General features: G+C 38.1%; 1 protein-coding gene across 8 annotated transcripts in view; it reads right to left on the bottom strand.

Annotated features, from left to right (window-relative positions):
* The window catches only part of ITGB3BP (integrin subunit beta 3 binding protein), a 107,733-nt gene that overhangs the window by 52,548 nt on the left and 37,348 nt on the right, over nucleotides 1-17,837 (bottom strand). For all 8 annotated transcript variants that reach the window (XR_011463697.1, XR_011463698.1, XM_070367913.1 and 5 more), the window contains one exon: nucleotides 7,869-8,004. Coding sequence is in view for 6 of the 8 variants with exons in the window: in XM_070367913.1 (XP_070224014.1) it covers nucleotides 7,869-8,004 (136 nt within the window). In the remaining 2 variants the exon portion in view is untranslated. The remainder of the gene's footprint in view (nucleotides 1-7,868; nucleotides 8,005-17,837) is intronic.

The following is a 17,837-nucleotide window of genomic DNA, read 5'->3' as shown; positions in this document are numbered from 1 at the left end:
ACAAAGATTATTCTATTAGCCAAGATGCTATGATTATTTACTAACAAATTAATTTAAAGTTCAAGCAGGTTTAGGCCAGTATCATGCTGCTTCTTGATGAATATACTTTACACTTGGCACATCTCAGGGATCTTTTGGTCCCAAACCAGGAATTAAGAATTGAGGAAAACTTTGACCCAGAGAGGTTTAAAATTACTTGCCTGAGATGTCACATACTAAAATTTTTTTTCTAAAAGAGTTATTGCAGATCAAGTTGGAGTCTGTAGGCTAAGAGGTGAATGAGATCCTATTATTCTTTTAATCGAACAATTTCTATGTAATATTTTTCTATTTATATTTTTCCTATTTTCTTCTACTTTTTATGGTTTGTTCTATTGTTCTTTTTCTATCTTTCTGAGTTGAATGTTCAGCTTTTTAGTTTTCAGTCATCTTTTTAAAATATATGCACTGATAAATGTGAACCCACTATGAATGCTTTCATTATCATGCCATGTTTAGGTATAAATTTTTTCCTCTAAGTGCTGACATGTTTTTATTATCACTCAATTCTAAATATTTTATACTTTATAACAAAAAAGATACTCAAATAGCCAGTCTTGAGAAAGAACAAAACTAGAGTTTCATACTCTGATTCCAATATAAGACCTGAAACCATAAAACTTCTAGAAGAAAGCATAGGCAGTAAGATCTTTGACATCGGACTTGGTAATATTTTTTTTTGATATTATCTTCTCAGGCAAGGGAAACAAAAGCAAAAATAAATAAATGGAAACATATTAAACTAAAAAAGTTTTGCATAGTAAAGGAAACTACTGTCTACTGAATGGAAAAGATATTTCAAAATGATATGTCTAGTAAGGAGTTAATATCCCAAATATACAAAGAACGTAAACAATTTAACATCAAAAAACCAAACAACCTGATTATAAAATGGGCAGGGGGTCTCAACAGACATTTTTCCAATGAAGATATACAGATAGCCAGCAGGCATATGAAAAGATGCTCAAATGACTAATAATCAGGGAAATACAAACCAAACCTCATATGTGGTCAGAATGGCTATTATCAAAAAGAGAAGAATCAACAAATGTTGACAAAGATATGGAGAAAAGAGAATCATTATGCACTACTAGTGGGAATATAAATTAGTGCAGCCACTATGGAATACTACTAGAGGCACAGAGTAGTGGGAAGGAGGAATGAGATGAAGGCAGTCAAAAGGTACAACCCTTAGTCATAAGACAAATAAGTACTAGGTATGTAACATACAACATGATGAATATAATTAATACTGTGGTATGTTATATATGAAAGCTGTTAAGAGAGAAAGCTAACAGCTCCCATCACAGGGAAAAATTTTTTCCTTTTATTTATATCTATGTGAAACGAGTAAGCTCTGGGAGATGGTGAAGCACAGGGAAGCCTACATGCTGCAGCCCATGGGGTAGCAAACAGTAGGACATAACTGGGAGACTAAAGAACAACAGCAGAAAGTGAAATGGGTGATGGATGTTCACTAAACTTACTGTGATAATCATTTCATGATGTATGTAAGTCAAATCATTATGTTGAATAGCTTAAACAATATGTCAATTATTAGTTCAATAAAACTGGAAGAAAAAGTATGGTTTGAATAACAATAAAAACAAACACATAAACTATCTCCATCATTCCTAACTTTTTAAATCTATTTTATCAGTTTCTGAAAAAATAGCCTACTATGATTAAGGACTTGTGAATTTCTCCTTATAATACTGTCCTATTTTGTCACATCTTGCTTGAGTTTTTATTTTTCATGCACATAGGTTCAGGATTCCTTTCCTGGTACTGAATCTTTTATTCTTTCATTACGGGAAAAAAGTTCTATTATTTGCAATAAAGCCCTTTTGTCATAATAACTATTTTGGTCTATATTAATATTAATATTCTTATACCAACTCTTAGTTTTTTAAGAAGCTAGAATTTACTGTTCTACCCCTTTATAATAAATCATATGATGTCTTTGATAATAATATTCATAAAAATAGCTAAAATATGTATTTCCTTATTGCAAAATTCAGACTTAAATTGAAGAGAGTAAGAAAAACCACTAGACGATTCAGGTATGACCTAAATCAAATCCCTTACGATTATATAGTGTAAGTGATAAACAGATTCAAGGGATTAGATATGATAGACAAAGTGCCTGAAGAATTATGGACAGAGGTTCGTGACACTGTACAGGAGGCAGGGATTAAGACCATCCCCAAGAAAAAGAAATGTAAAAAGGCAAAATGGTTGTCTGACAAGGCCTTAGAAATAGCTGAGAAAAGAAGAGAAGCTAAGGGCAAAGGAGAAAAGGAAAGATATACCCATTGAATGCTGATTTCCAAAGAATAGCAAGGAAAGATAAGAAAGCCTTCCTCAGTGATCAGTGCAAAGAAATAGAGGAAAACAAAAGAATGGGAAAGACTACAGATCTCTTCAGGAAAATTAGAGATACCAAGGGAACATTTCATGCAAACATGGGCGCAATAAAAAATGAAAATGGTATGGACCTAACAGAAGCAGAAGATATTAAGAAGAGGTGGACAGAATACACAGAAGAACTATCTTCTTCTGTGTAGTCATGATACAGATCTTGAAAAAGATCTTCATGACCCAGATAATCACGATGGCATGATCATTCACTGGGATCCAGACATCCTGGGATATGAAGTCAAATGGGCCTTAGGAAGCATCATTACTAACAAAGCTAGTGGAGGTAATGGAATTCCAGTTGAGCTATTTCAAATCCTAAAAGATGATGCTGTAAAAGTGTTGCATTCAGTATGCCAACAAATTTGGAAAACTCAGCAGTGGCCAGAGGACTGGAAAAGATCAGTTTTCATTCCAATCCCAAAGAAAGGCAATGCCAAAGAATGTTCAAACTACCGCACAATTGCACTCATCTTACACTCTAGCAAAGTAATGTTCAAAATTCTACAAGCCACACTTCAACAATATGTGAACCAAGAGCTTCCAGATGTTCAAGATGGATTTAGAAAAGGCAGAGGAACAAGAGATCAAATTGCCAACATCTGTTGGATCATTGAAAAAGCAAGAGAGTTCCAGAAAAACATCTACTTCTGCTTTATTGACTACACCAAAGCCTTTGACTATGTGGATCACAATAAACTGGAAAATTCTTCAGGAGATGGGAATACCAGACCACCTTTCCTGCCTCCTGAGAAAGCTGTATGCAGGTCAAGAAGCAACAGTTAGAACCAGACATGGAAAAATGGACTGGTTCCAAATCAGGAGAGAAGCATGTCAAGGCCGTATATGGTCACCCTATTTATTTAACTTATATACAGAGTACATCATGTGAAATGCCAGGCTTGATAAAGCACAAGCTGGAATCAAGATTGCCAGGAGAAATATCAATAACCTCAGAAATGCAGATGATACCACCCTTATGGCAGAAAGCAAACAGGAACTAATGAGCCTCTTGATGAAAGTCAAAGAGGAGTGAAAAAGTTGGCTTAAAACTCAACATTCAGAAAACTAAGATCATGGCATCTGGACCCATCACTTCATGGCAAATAGATGGGGAAACAATGGAAACAGTGAGAGACTTTATTTGGGGGGCTCAAAAATCACTGTAGATGGTGACGGTAGCCATGAAATTAAAAGATGCTTGCTCCTTGGAAGAAAAGCTATGATCAACCTAGATAGCATGTTAAAAAGCAGAGACATTACTTTGCCAACAAAGGTCCATCTAGACAAAGGTCCATCTAGTCAAAGCTATGGTTTTTCCAGTGGTCATGTATGCATGTGAGAGTTGTACTATAAAGAAAGCTGAGCACCAAAGAATTGATGCTTTTGACCTGTGGTGGTGGTGAAGATTCTTGAGAGTCCCTTGGACTGAAATGAGGTCCAATCAGTCCATCCTAAAGGAGATCAGTCCTGAATATTGATTGGAAGGACTGATGGTGAAGCTGAAACTCCAATATTTGGCCACCTGATGCAAAGAACTAACCCTGGAAAAGACCCTGATGCTGGGAAAGAATCAAGTGGGTTGGAGAAGGGGACGAGAGAGGATGAGATGGTTGGATGGCATCACCAACTCAATGGACATGAGTTTGAGTAAGCTCTGGGAGTTGGTGATGGACAGGGAAGCCTGGCATGCTGCAATCCATGGGTCACAAAGAGTTGGACACGACTGAGTGACTGAACTGAACTGAAAATATGTATTAAACACTTACTATATGCCAGTCACTGTTCTAAGTACTTTTTGTATGTTAATTCTTTTAATTCTTATAACAATCCTGAGGTAGATGTTATTTTCCCCATTTTAAAGGCAAGTAAACAAAAACACAATTAAAAGTTCAACTGACAGATATTCCATCTGCTCCCTGAAGATTACAAGGACCTTAAATTTGTAATTCCTTCCTGCTTCCACATATATCTTCCAAGCTCTTATGGTCTATTAGTACTTGTTTTTAACCCCCTCTTTTGCTTTATAGTCAGCAGAATTGGTAATCACATTTTTATAACTAGGTTTATAGATTTACCAACATGCTTGTTAATTTATTATTTTACCACTGCTCTTTGCATTCCATTCCTTTATTTGAGGCTCAGTTATGATGCTGGGAGGGATTGGGGGCAGGAGAAGGGGACGACAGAGGATGAGTTGGCTGGATGGCATCACTGACTCGATGGACGTGAGTCTGAGTGAACTCCGGGAGTTGGTGATGGACAGGGAGGCCTGGCGTGCTGTGATTCATGGGGTCCCAAAGAGTCAGACACGACTGAGCGACTGAACTGAACTGAACTGAACTGAACTATGAGCATGTACTCACAGAAGAATATTCTTTAATAATCTTTCAAGGAGTATTTGTGAATGGTTAATTCTCTCAGACTGAATGAAAATACCTTTACTTCATTCTTACTTCCTGAATGAAAACTTCAGATGTGATTTTCAGTTGGTATTATTCCATTTCCTGCCACAGACTATAGATACTGATGAGAAGTCTAATGTCGGCCTGTCGCTAAAATTTTGTCTTTGTTTTTGATGTTCTGCAGTTTTATCATGATATGATTAGGTGTGAGTTTGTTTAATTCATCTTGCTCAGACAAAGCATGTTATTCTAATCTGGAAATTTCCATCTTTCCTCAACTACGAAAACCTGATAGTTCATATATCTTAGACTACTGCCTCTGCTCCTTTTTCTCTTCTTTCTTGTGGAACTCCTATTTGACATATGTTGGAGTTTATTCTATCCATTACTTTCCTTTACTGCTTTATCATATACTCCATCTGTTTATCTGTCTATGCTGTTAACACTGCTACAATCTGGGGTGATTTCTACACATCTATTGTCTATTTTACAAGTACTCTCTTTGACTGTCAAATTTGGTGTTTATCCTTCCACCCCAACTATTAAAAAACAAGTGCATTCTTAGGAGTAAAGGAACACAAAATTTTACCATCTTTTCTCTCCTCTAAAAAGGATACTACTTTGGAAAAATTTGCCAAGTGGTAGGGACGGGGATAGGAGAAGGCAATGGCAGCCCACTCTAGCACTCTTGCCTAGAAAATTCCATGGCCGGAGGAGCCTGGTAGGCTGCAGTCCATGGGGTTGCTAAGAGTCGGACATGACTGAGGAACTTCACTTTCACTTTTCACTTTCGTGCATTGGAGAAGGAAATGGCAACCCACTCCAATGTTCTTGCCTGGAGAATCCCAGGGATGGGGGAGCCTGGTGGGCTGCCGTTTATGGGGTTGCACAGAGTCGGACACGACTGAAGCGACTTAGCAGCAGCAGCAGGGACGGGGATGACCCCTCCTAAGGGGCAGGGCAGTATAATGACACACACACAACCATACATAAATGTAATCAATATACACAATGACAAATGAGAGAGAGGGAGAGTGTGTGTGTAGGCATATCTTCACTGTATAAACTGGAAGCAGTCACTCCATTTGAGGGCTATGTAGAATTTAAGTAGAGGGAAGACTTATATCTAGATTTTTTTCCTTTTATAATTGTAAATAAATTTAATATTGCCACCTGTTCACATAGTATGTAATTCCACTGAACATAGAAAGCACATATAAATACCTGGAGGAAGAATATTCCAGGTTGAAAGAAGTGCAAGTGCAGTTCTTGTGGAGGCAACAGGCTCAGCATGATTGACAAATAGCCAGAAAATAAGGGTGGCTGAAGTACTGTAAACATGGGAAGGGCAGGAGAATAAATGAGACAGATGAGCACCTAAAATGTCTTTGAAAATGTGCTTTAAGCAGAAGTGCTTATTTAAATTGTACCTTGTGTTTTGTACAATACTTAAAAAGTAACGCTGTTAACAGAAGTTATCATTTCATTTAGAACTTGTAAGACAAGCTTTTCTATTTTTAAAATACAATAAGATGACATATTAGGAAAATCAATATAATGATTACAAATGACATAATCTGCTACAAGATCCTAGGCAGAATTCTATTTTGAGGCTTGTGTGAGAACTATATATCAAAGAATACATAAAACACATACGTACAGTTTAATGAATAATTATAGGGTGAACCAGCATAGCCATCATATAGAAACAGAATATTACCAGCACTCTAGGAACTCCTGCTATATGACTTTTCAAAAAAGAGCTTACCAAGTACTATAACCGGTGATAATTATCCACTTAAATGTCAACTGAGATCATGTGACCAATCTTTTTATGGGCAAAAGAAATGTTCCCTTAAGTCCATATTTAATTTCAATATGGAAATTAAGTACGTATCCACTTAAAATCTATTCACATTTCAGTATAGAGATGTTCCATATCTAAGGCACTAATTTTTCATTTTAAACAAAAGGTGTATCAAGTGAATTAAAGAAAAAACAACAACCCAGAACTATAGAGCTTGAAGAAGACATCTACATCTTCATGTATTTTTGTGAAAGCAAACTTAACAGTGATAGCTTTAAGATTAAGAAGCACCTGATTAAAGTCATTCAAAAGTTAAGATCTCATTATAGGTTTCATTACAACAAATTAGGTAAAATGAGGAGAATTCTTTGTTTCTCTGTAGCTTCCAGTATATACTTAGCACTCAAATGTTTTACAATAAATATGAATCAGGCTAATCACAGTATATCTAAAATATATTCTTTTCAATTTAAGCCTACTTAATATTTCATATTATAGAAACTTGACAGGTCACTGATTCACGACTTTTTTACAATATTAAAAATTAAGCCTATGAAATCTAGATTCCTGCATCTTTTAAATGAATATTTTAGCAATAAACTACCAGAGGATAAGAAATATATGTGGTCAAAATTAAACTAACAATAATTTAAAATAAAGAATTTCATATTAAAATTAGATTATTCTCTAACAGTAATTATATAAACCTTTTGCAAGTGCACTTAAAATAGTAACAGAAGAGAATGAAATACAATAAATAAAACAAGCTATAAAGACACAGGAAATGTGGATAAAACTCAATGGACAACATGAATAAAAATAACATTTAGAAGTATTAAAGTGTAGTGCATTACCTGAATTATGTGCCCTTTAATTTATGCACATGATAGATAGCTTGTTAACTTGTTAAGGGGCTAAACTATTATAATTGATAGTGGCTGAAGGCAGTCACGCCATAATTTCTATTTAATGGATGGGAAAGTAAGGTAACAAAGTCTGCAGCAGCATTTTAATGTAACTGCCTAGAGTTTACATTTATGTCCAAAGTATTACCTATATTCTAGTCTTTTCTATGTTGAATTCTTTAAAAAAGACAAAAATCAGCTGCTGCAGGATTCACATATTATTAAATCAAAATTCCAATTTAACCAACACCTAGAAAAAATCTCACAATAAGCAGAAAAGAATGTTCAACTAACCATTTGATGGTCCATTTCTGTTTTCTTGTTCTTTTGAGCTTGTGGGAGAAGCAACTGGGCTCATCTGACAGGTTCCAGTTGTTGGAGAATAGTCTGCAGCGCTTTTCTTCCTTGTGATTTTAGGAGAACCAAATGACTAGAAATAAATATTAATTTGGGACAAATATATAATGTTTAGTTACAGACCTTTGGAAATACATTTGAAAAACTTACAAAATTCAAACAAATACTCTTTTCTTTGCTCTTTCTTTTTGGATTTAAATATACACCATCACTATCTTCAAAGTGAACACTGTTATTTCAAGGTATGCACATTTTTCAGGTCTCCATACTAATTAGGGTATCTCAATCTGATGTTTATGAAGTTTTAACACTGAAGGATTGCTACCTTCTGAGATGGTATTTTCAAGCAAGTAGAGACAACCAACTCTCCCAGTTACATCAGACATTTGCTGTCAGCACAAGCATGGCGGCTGGGATGGCACACGAGTGCGGTTGAGAGGAGCTACCCCACGTCCAAGGTCAGGGGCAGCGGCCGAGAGGAGTTACCCCACATCCAAGGTAAGGAGCGGCAGCTGAGCTTTGCTGGAGCAGCCGTGAAGAGATACCCCATATCCAAGGTACGAAAAAGCCAAGTAAGACGGTAGGCGCTGAGAGAGGGCATCAGAGGGCAGACAGACTGAAACCACAATCACAGAAAACTAGCCAATCTGATCACATGGACCACAGCCTTGTCTAACTCAATGAAACTAAGCCATGCCCTAAGGGGCCACCCAAGACAGGCGGGTCATGGTGGACAGATCTGACAGAATGTGGTCTACTGGAGAAGGGAATGGCAAACCACTTCAGTATTCGTGCCTCGAGAACCCCATGAACAGTATGAAAAGGCAAAAAGATAGGACATTGAAAGAGGAACTCTCCAGGTCAGTAGGTGCCCAATATGCTACTGGAGATCAGTGGAGAAATAACTCCAGAAAGAATGAAGGGATGGAGCGAAAGCAAAATACCCAGTTGTGGATGGGACTGGTGATAGAAGCAAGGTCCGATGCTGTAAAGAGCAATATTGCATAGGAACCTGGAATGCTAGGTCCATGAGTCAAGGCAAATTGGAAGTGGTCAAACAGATGGCAAGAGTGAACATCGACATTCTAGGAACCAGCAAACTAAGAAGGACTGGAATGGGTGAATTTAACTCAGATGACCATTATATCTACTACTGTGGGCAGGAATCCTTTAGAAAAAATGGAGCAGCCATCACAGTCAACAAGAGTCCGAAATGCAGTACTTGGATGCAGTCTTAACAACAGAATGATCTCTTGTTTGTTTCCAAGGCAAACCATTCAATATCACGGTAATCCAAGTCTATGCCCTGACCAGTAATGCTGAAGAAGCTGAAGTTAAACGGTTCTATGAAGACCTACAAGACCTGCTAGAACTAACACCCAAAAAAGATGTCCTTTTTTGGACAGATAAGAAAGATCTGTCCTCAGCAATCAATGCAAAGAAATAGAGGAAAACAATAGAATGGGAAAGACTAGAGACCTCTTCAAGAAAATTAGAGATACCAAGGGAACATTTCATGCAAACATGGGCAAAATAAAGGACAGAAATGGTATGGACCTAACAGAAGCAGAAGATATGAAGAAGAGGTGGCAAGAATACACAGAAGAACTGTACAAAAAAGATCTTCATGACCCAGATAATCACAAAGGTGTCATTACTCACACACACCTAGAGCAGGACATCCTGGAATGTGAAATCAGGTGTGCCATGGGAAGAATCACTACAAACAAAGCTAGTGGAGGTGATGGAATTCCAGTTGAACTATTTCAAATTCTAAAACATGATGCTGTGAAAGTGCTGCACTCAATATGCCAGCAAATGTGGAAAACTTAGCAGTAGCCACAGGACTGGAAAAGGTCAGTTTTCATTCCAATCCCAAAGAAAAGTAATGCCAAAGAATGCTTAAACTACTGCACAATTGCACTTATCTCACACACTAGTAAAGTAATGCTCAAAATTCTCCAAGTCAGGCTTCAGCAATATATCAACCATGAACTTCCAGATGTTCAAGCTGGTTTTAGAAAAGGCAGAGGAACAAGATATCAAATAGCCAACATCTGCTGGATCATTGAAAAAGCAGAAGAGTTCCAGAAAAACATCTATTTCTACTTTATTGACTATGCCAAAGCCTTTGACTGTGTGGATCACAATAAACTGTAGAAAATTCTGAAAGAGATGGGAATATCAGACCACCTGACCTGCCTCTTGAGAAACCTGTATACAGGTCAGGAAGCAACAGTTAGAACTGGACATGGAACAACAGACTGGTTCCACAGGAAAAGGAGTATGTCAAGGCTGTATATTGCCACCCTGCTTATTTAACTTATATGCAGAGTACATCATGAGAAACACTGGGCTGGAAGAAGCACAAGCTGGAATCAAGATTGCCAGGAGAAGTATCAATAACCTCAGATATGCAGATGACACCACCCTTATGGCAGAAAGTGAAGAAGAACAAAAGAGCCTCTTGATGAAAGTGAAAGAGGAGAGTGAAAAAGTTGGCTTAAAGCTCAACATTCAGAAAACGAAGATCATGGCATCCGGTCCCATCACTTCATGGGAAATAGATGGGGAAACAGTGGAAACAGTGTCAGACTTTATTTTTGGGGGCTCCAAAATCACTGTAGATGGTGATTGCAGCCATGAAATTAAAAGACACTTGCTCTTTGGAAGGAAAGTTTTGACCAATCTAGACAGCATATTCAAAAGCAGAGACATTACTTTGCCAACAAAGGTTTGTCTAGTCAAGGCTATGGTTTCTCCAGTGGTCATTTATGCATGCGAGAGTTGGACTGTGAAGAATGCTGAGCGCTGAAGAATTGATGCTTTTGACCTGTGGTGTTGGAGAAGACTCTTCAGAGTCCCTTGGACTGCAAGGAGATCCAACCAGTCCACCCTAAAGGAGATTAGTCCTGAGTGTTCATTGGAGGGACTGATGTTGAAGGTGAAACTCCAATACTTTGGCCACCTAATGCGGAGAGCTGACTCATTTGACAAGACCCCGATGCTCGGAAAGATTGAGGGCAGGAGGAGAAGGGGATGACAGAGGATGTGATGCTTGGATGGCATCCCCGACACAATGGACATGAGTTGGGTGGACTCTGAGAGTTGGTGACGGACAAGGAGGCCTGGCGTGCTGTGGTTCATGGCGTTGCAAAGAGTCGGACACAACTGAGCGACTGAACTGAGCTGAACTTGAAGGATAATTACAGGGCTAGGCAAGAGAAATGCTCAGCAGTTCTCTCAGTAAGACCCACAGGGAAATCCTAGGAAGAGTTAGTGGTGTCCTACAGCTTCACAAAGTTGCTCTGCCACATGTCCTAATGATGACCAAAATAATGTTCAGTATTTCAATTTCAATGCAATTGAGTATTGCATATAAGGCCTTTGAGAATTTTACCTATTCTAAATAAATCCTCTCTACAGCTTCCTGCTCTGTGTTTACATAGACCTCATGTATACCTCTTACTGGAGTTAGTGAATTCTAATAATTCTTCACATTTCTGTATACTCCACTAAAATTTACGTTTCTGAAAATAAATTGTTATTTCATCTTTGTAGTCTAGAACTAAAAAATGTATGATGAACAGATGATTCAAAAGGAACAGTCCAAGCCAGGACATGGAAGCAACCTAGATGTCCATCAGCAGATGAATGGATAAGAAAGCTATGGTACATATACACAATGGAGTATTACTCAGCCATTAAAAAGAAAACATTTGAGTCAGTTCTAATGAGGTGGATGAAACTGGAACCTATTATACAGAGTGAAGTAAGCCAGAAGGAAAAACACCAATACTGTATACTAACGCATATATATGGAATTTAGAAAGATGGTAACAATAACCCGGTGTACGAGACAGCAAAAGAGACACTGATGTATAGATCAGTCTTCTGGACTCTGTGGGAGAGGGAGAGGGTGGGAAGATTTGGGAGAATGGCATTGAAACATGTAAAATATCATGTAAGAAACGAGTTGCCAGTCCAGGTTTGATGCATGATACTGGATGCTTGGGGCTAGTGCACTGGGATGACCCAGAGGGATGGTATGGGGAGGGAGGAGAGAGGAGGGTTCAGGGTGGGGAACACATGTATACCTGTGGCGGATTCATTTTGATATTTGGCAAAACTAATATAATTATGTAAAGTTTAAAAATAAAATAAAATTAAAAAAACAAAAAAAACAAAAGGAACAGTCCAATAAACTTAGCCATGTGATTCCACTCAAAATATATTCATTTGTTCATTCACCCATTATTAAATGACACCTATAGTCCCAGTCACTTAGGCTATTCACATTTCAGTTCAGTTCAGTTCAGTCACTCAGTTGTATCCAACTCTTCAAAAGCCCACGGACTGTAGCATGCCAGGCTTTCCTGTCTATCACTAACTCCTGGAGCTTACTCAAACTCATGTCCAAGTTAGTGATGCCATCCAACCAACTCATCCTGTGTCGTCTCCTTCTCCTGCCTTCAATCTTTCCCAGAATCAGGGTCTTTTCTAAAGAGTCAGTTCTTTGTCAGGTGGACAAAGTATTGGAGTTTCAGCTTCAGCATCAGTCCTTCCAATGAACATTCAGGACTGATTTCCATTAGGATGGACTGGTTGGATCTCCCTGCACTCCAAGGGACTCTCAAGAGTCTTCTCCAACACCACAGCTCAAAAGCATCAATTCTTTGGCGCTCAGCGTTCTTTATGGTCCCAACTCTCAAATCCATACAGGACTACTGGAAAAACCTTAGCTTTGACCAGATGGATCTTTGTTGGCAAAGTAATGTCTCTGCTTTTTAATATGTTGTCTAGGGTGATCATGGCTTTCTTTCTAAGGAGCAAGCATCTTTTTATTTCATGGCTGCAGTCATTATCTGCAGTCATTTTGGAGCTCCCAAAATAAAGTCTCTCACTGTTTCCATTGTTTCCCCATCTATTTGCCATGAAGTGATTGGACCAGATGCCATGATCTTAGTTTTGTGAATGTTGAGTTTTAAGCCATCTTTTTCATTTGGGCCTCGGCTTATCTTTCACTGTTTGGGACCTCACTCATAATCCACTTTCTCCAAATACTCATCATCACACTATTAATTGTTTCCTGTTCTGAATTCCCTTTAAACTTGTTTTCTATAATACTTACCCACCACCCAGCATCTGGCTAACTAATGTACATACAGGAATGAAACAAATTGCTCTGGCCTCATAAACAGCAGAGAACAGGTCTAAAGGTAGTATGTGTGCTATAGAAATTTGAAGAGGGAAAATCAAAATAGTCTGCAGTAATCTCACAGGATTCCTGTGAGAAGGAAGCGTGAGGCTTAGATGAGTGAAAACAAAAGGTATGAAAAACCTGAAATGTAGAGATGAAATGGACAGCAAAGGGTGGATTTGGGGGATAAAGGAAATGTCTGAAGGGTCATGATATGTTGCAAACATTGTAGAATTACACTTTAGCTTGGTTGCTGACTTGAAATAGTTATATAACTCTCTACTGTCAACTATTCTTTAAGACACCATGGCAGAAATAGTAGCTATGTTACCTTTTCCAATAATTTTGGTATTAGTTCCAGAATCTATAGCATCAATTATTTTTTTACAGTTAAGATTTTAAATGATAGATACTTCTTTGTATTGGGGGAACAAAAGGCATTCCATTCTTTATTTTCTGTATCCACAGTAGCCACAAATGTAACCAATTTCTTTTTAAAAAAAATCAAACTATAATATCAAGTTATAGCTCTAAAGCAATCTTTTTCGTAAGGTGAAAGGGTTTTAAGTCTCTTTATCAGGTGGCTATTATTACCCCTCTACCTTGAGTTTTCACCTGTTTATATGTATTCAGTCATAAACTATGACATTTGTCCAATCCAACCCCACTTTTCTAAGAATTTATTGTCCAGAACTATTTCACAGTGTATGTACAAGAAATGAAAGTCACTACGCTAATGTACATTGATGTCAATCTGTTTTCCTATTTTCACCAAAAATTATTTTTCCAATTGCCAAATATCTAAGCATTGCAACTGTAGATCATATATTTCTCCTTGAAAACAATTTTCTAGCTTTCGCAAAATAGGTCTTCGTGTGTGTACATGTGCGTGCACATGCGTGTGTATATATAAAATTTTTGCCCTCACCTTAAAAATACTAAGGCTTCTCCTTTGCTAGCGTTTTTTTTGTGTGTGATGTGTTGATTACAAGGGAAAATGTCTGTCCACAATTGTAATATGTGTGTGTGTGCGTGTGTGTGCTTAGTCACGTCCAACTCTTTGCGGCTCCCTGGGCTGTAGCCCGCCAGACTTTTGCCCATGGAATTTTCCAGGCAAGAATACTGGAGCAGGTTGCTGTTTCCTAATCCAGATCTTCCCAACCCAGGGATTGAACCCGAGTCTTTTGTACTTCCTGCATTGGCAGGCAGGTTCTTTACCACTAGCGCTATCTGGGAAGCCCATATAATGGTAATATACTTGGAAAAAAGAAAGTCTACCTTTCTCTACTATCCCACTAAATATTCTGCATATTTATATGTATCTGTCTACTTAGAAACAAAAATGTATAATCTTACTTCTTTTTTATAATTTTCTTTATTTTTATTTATTGGCTGTGCTGGGTCTTTGTTGCTGAGTAGACTTTCCTCTAGTTGTAGCAAGTGGGGGCTACTCTTCACTGCAGTGAGGTCTTCTCATTGCAGTGGCTTCTCTTGCTGTGGAGCACCAGCTCTAGGCACACAGGCTTCAGTAGTTGTGGTTCCCAGGCTCCAGTGCACAGGCTCAACAGTTGTGGTGCACGGGTTTACTTGCTCCACAGCATGTGGGATCTTCCTAGACCAGGGGGTCAAGCCTGTGTCTCCTGCACTGGCAAGTGGATTCTTTACCACTGAGCCACAAGGGAAACTCCAGAATCATACTTCTTTAAGTTCTATTTCTCTCGAAGTTTAACCTAATTTTTACACTCTGAAGATGATCCTAGAATCCATTTAAGAATTTCCATTTTGCCAAACCACAAACATCGAAGGACGTGGCCTACTTAGTCCAAATGTTACTGTACTTTTTGTAAGGAGGTCAAACCTTGTATATTAGCAAAACTAAAATTTGAGCATTGATTTTTCTGCCCAGAACAAAAGAAATGAATGTTCACTCCATAATTTCAAATATATGTGACATCCTTTCTCAAGTTCTTTCACAAATTGTAGCCTGCTTCATCACCTTGTTTAAAGCATATTCTACCAAAAAGAGTTATTGATTTTTACCTATTATAAACAGTCTAAAAAGTACCAACTTAGGGTTCTTTCAGGATGAAATATGGTATACAATGGGTCTGCTACTATTATTATGAAATATTAGCCTATGCTATCACTGAAATGTTTAAAATACAGGTACTGTACGTATTTGGACAACCAGAAGCAAAAGAAAAACTAGGGTAGCTAATAGAGACAATTCTTTATAACCTTATACTGGCTAAACCAGTTATTGGAATGATGCACCTAAGACACTATGCATCACTAGTACTTATGGAATTACATTAGAAAATTTAAAATACCAGCTGTCTCAGGGATTTTTCACAATTTAGGCTTAAGGTTCCTAAAAGAGTTCTAAATCTCAACTGTTTTCAGTTAGGGGCTATTATGAATTAAGATGCTAAGAACACTCTTGTATGTCTTTTTGTGGCTATATGATTTTATTTACTTGGAAAGTCCAGGAGTAAAATTGCCAGGCTATAGGATGGCTGTAGATTTATTTTGTATACATAAAATAAAGGCTCAATAGTTCTCCAAAGTGTTTCAGTTCAGTTCAGTCGCTCAATTGTGTCTGACTCCTTGTGATACCGTAGACTGCAGCTCGCCAGGCTTCCCTGTCCATCAACAACTCCCAGAACTGGCTCACACTCATGTCCATCTAGTTGGTGATGCCATCTAACCATCTCATCCTCTGTCATCCCCTTCTCCCACTTTCAATCTTTCCCAGCATCAGGGTCTTTTCAAATGAGCCAGTTCTTCGCTTCAGGTGGCCAAAGTATTGGAGTTGCAGCTTTAGCATCAGTCCTTCCAATGAATATTCAGGACTGATCTCCTTTAGGATGGACTGGTTGGATCGCCTTGAAGTCCAAGGGACTCTCAAGAGTCTTCTCACAACATCACAGTTCAAAAGCATCAATGCTTTGGTGTTCAGCTTTCTTTATAGTACAACTCTCACATACACAACTACTGGAAAAACCACAGCTTTGACTAGACGGACCTTTGTTAGCAAAGTAATGGCTCTGCTTTCTAATATGCTGTCTAGGTTTGTCATGGCTTTTCTTCCAAGGAGCAAGTGTCTTTTAATTTCATGGCTGTAGTCACCAACTGCAGTGATTTTGGAGCCCAAGAAAATAAAGTCTTTCACTGTTTCCATTGTTTCCCCATCTATTTGCCATGAAGTAATTGGACCAGATGCCATGATCTTAGTTTTCTGAATGTTGAATTTTAAGCCAGCTTTTTCACTCTCCTCTTTCATCAAGAAACTCTTTAGTTCCTCTTTGCTTTCTGCCATAAGGGTGGTGTCATCTGCATATTTGAGGTTATTGATATTTCTCCTGGCAATCTTGATTCCAGCTTGTGCTTCATCCAGCCCTGCATTTTGCAAGATGTGCTCTGCATATAAGTTAAATAAGCAGGGTGACAATATACAGCCTCGATGTACTCCTTTCCCACAGTGTTTATATCATTTTAAATTGCTATCAATAAATGAGAGCTCTAAATCCTGCACATCCTCACCAACCTTTAGATTGTTTTAGGTGTTGCTGTGTTGGTTTTTAAAGTCATTCTGTTTTGATATTGCTATCTAGCTGTTCTTTTCATACTGTTCATGAGGTTCTCATGGCAAAAATACTGAAGTGGTGTGACACTCCAAAAGCTGGCTTAAAACTCAACATTCAAAAAACTAAGTTCATGGCATCTGGTCTCATCACTTCATGACAAATAGATGGTGAAACAATGCAAAGAGTGAGAGATTTTATTTTCTTGGGCTCCAAAATCACTGCAGATGGTGACTGCAGCCATGAAATTAAAAGACATTTGCTTCTTGGAAGAAAAGCTATGACAACCTAGACAGCATATTAGAAAGCAGAGCCATTACTTTGCCAACAAAGTTCCGTCTAGACAAAGCCATTGGTTTCTCCATGTATGGATGTGAGAGTTGGACCATATAGAAAGCTGAGCACCAAACAATTGATGCTTTTGCAATGTGGTGTTGGAGAAAACTCTTAAGAGTCTCTTGGACTGCAAGGAGATCAAATCAGTCAATCCTAAAGGAAATCAGTCCTGAATATTCATTGGAAGAACTGATGCTGAAGCCGAAACTCCAATACTTTGGCCACCTGATGCGAAGAAGTGACTCATCTGAAAAGACCCTGATGTTGTGAAAGATTGAAGGGAGGAGGAGAAGGGGACGACAGAGGATGAGATAGTTGGATAGCATCACCAACTCGATGGACATGAGTGTGAGCAAGCTCTGGGAGTTGGTGATGGACAGGGAAGCCTGGCGTGCTCCTGTCCATGACGTCACAAAGAGTCACGCACAACTGAGTGACTGAACTGAACTTAGCTATTCTAGTGAGTGGGAATGGTTATCACTTTGTGGTTTTAATTTGTATTTTCAATGATGAATAACACTGAATATTTTTTCATTTGCTAATTTTCCATTTAAATATCTGTCTGAGATTTGTAAAGCTTGACAGCTAATGATTTGGTGACTGTTATGTGACTCAGACTATGTAAATGTAATGTATTGATCATTCCAAATGTGCTTTTGGGTTTTAATTGTATACAAATTTCTTTTGTATCAAAAAAGAAAAAAAATATGAAGTATCTTTCAGAGGATTGTTCAGCAGCCAAAGGGATCTGAAACATCATCTTAAGGCTGCTCTTCTTAAAGTGGG

Source organism: Bos mutus, chromosome 3 (assembly GCF_027580195.1).
Source record: "Bos mutus isolate GX-2022 chromosome 3, NWIPB_WYAK_1.1, whole genome shotgun sequence".
NCBI classification, from domain to species: domain Eukaryota; kingdom Metazoa; phylum Chordata; class Mammalia; order Artiodactyla; family Bovidae; genus Bos; species Bos mutus.
The sequence above is the reverse complement of the archived record's forward strand: the minus strand, read 5'-3'. Positions and strand labels throughout refer to the sequence as shown.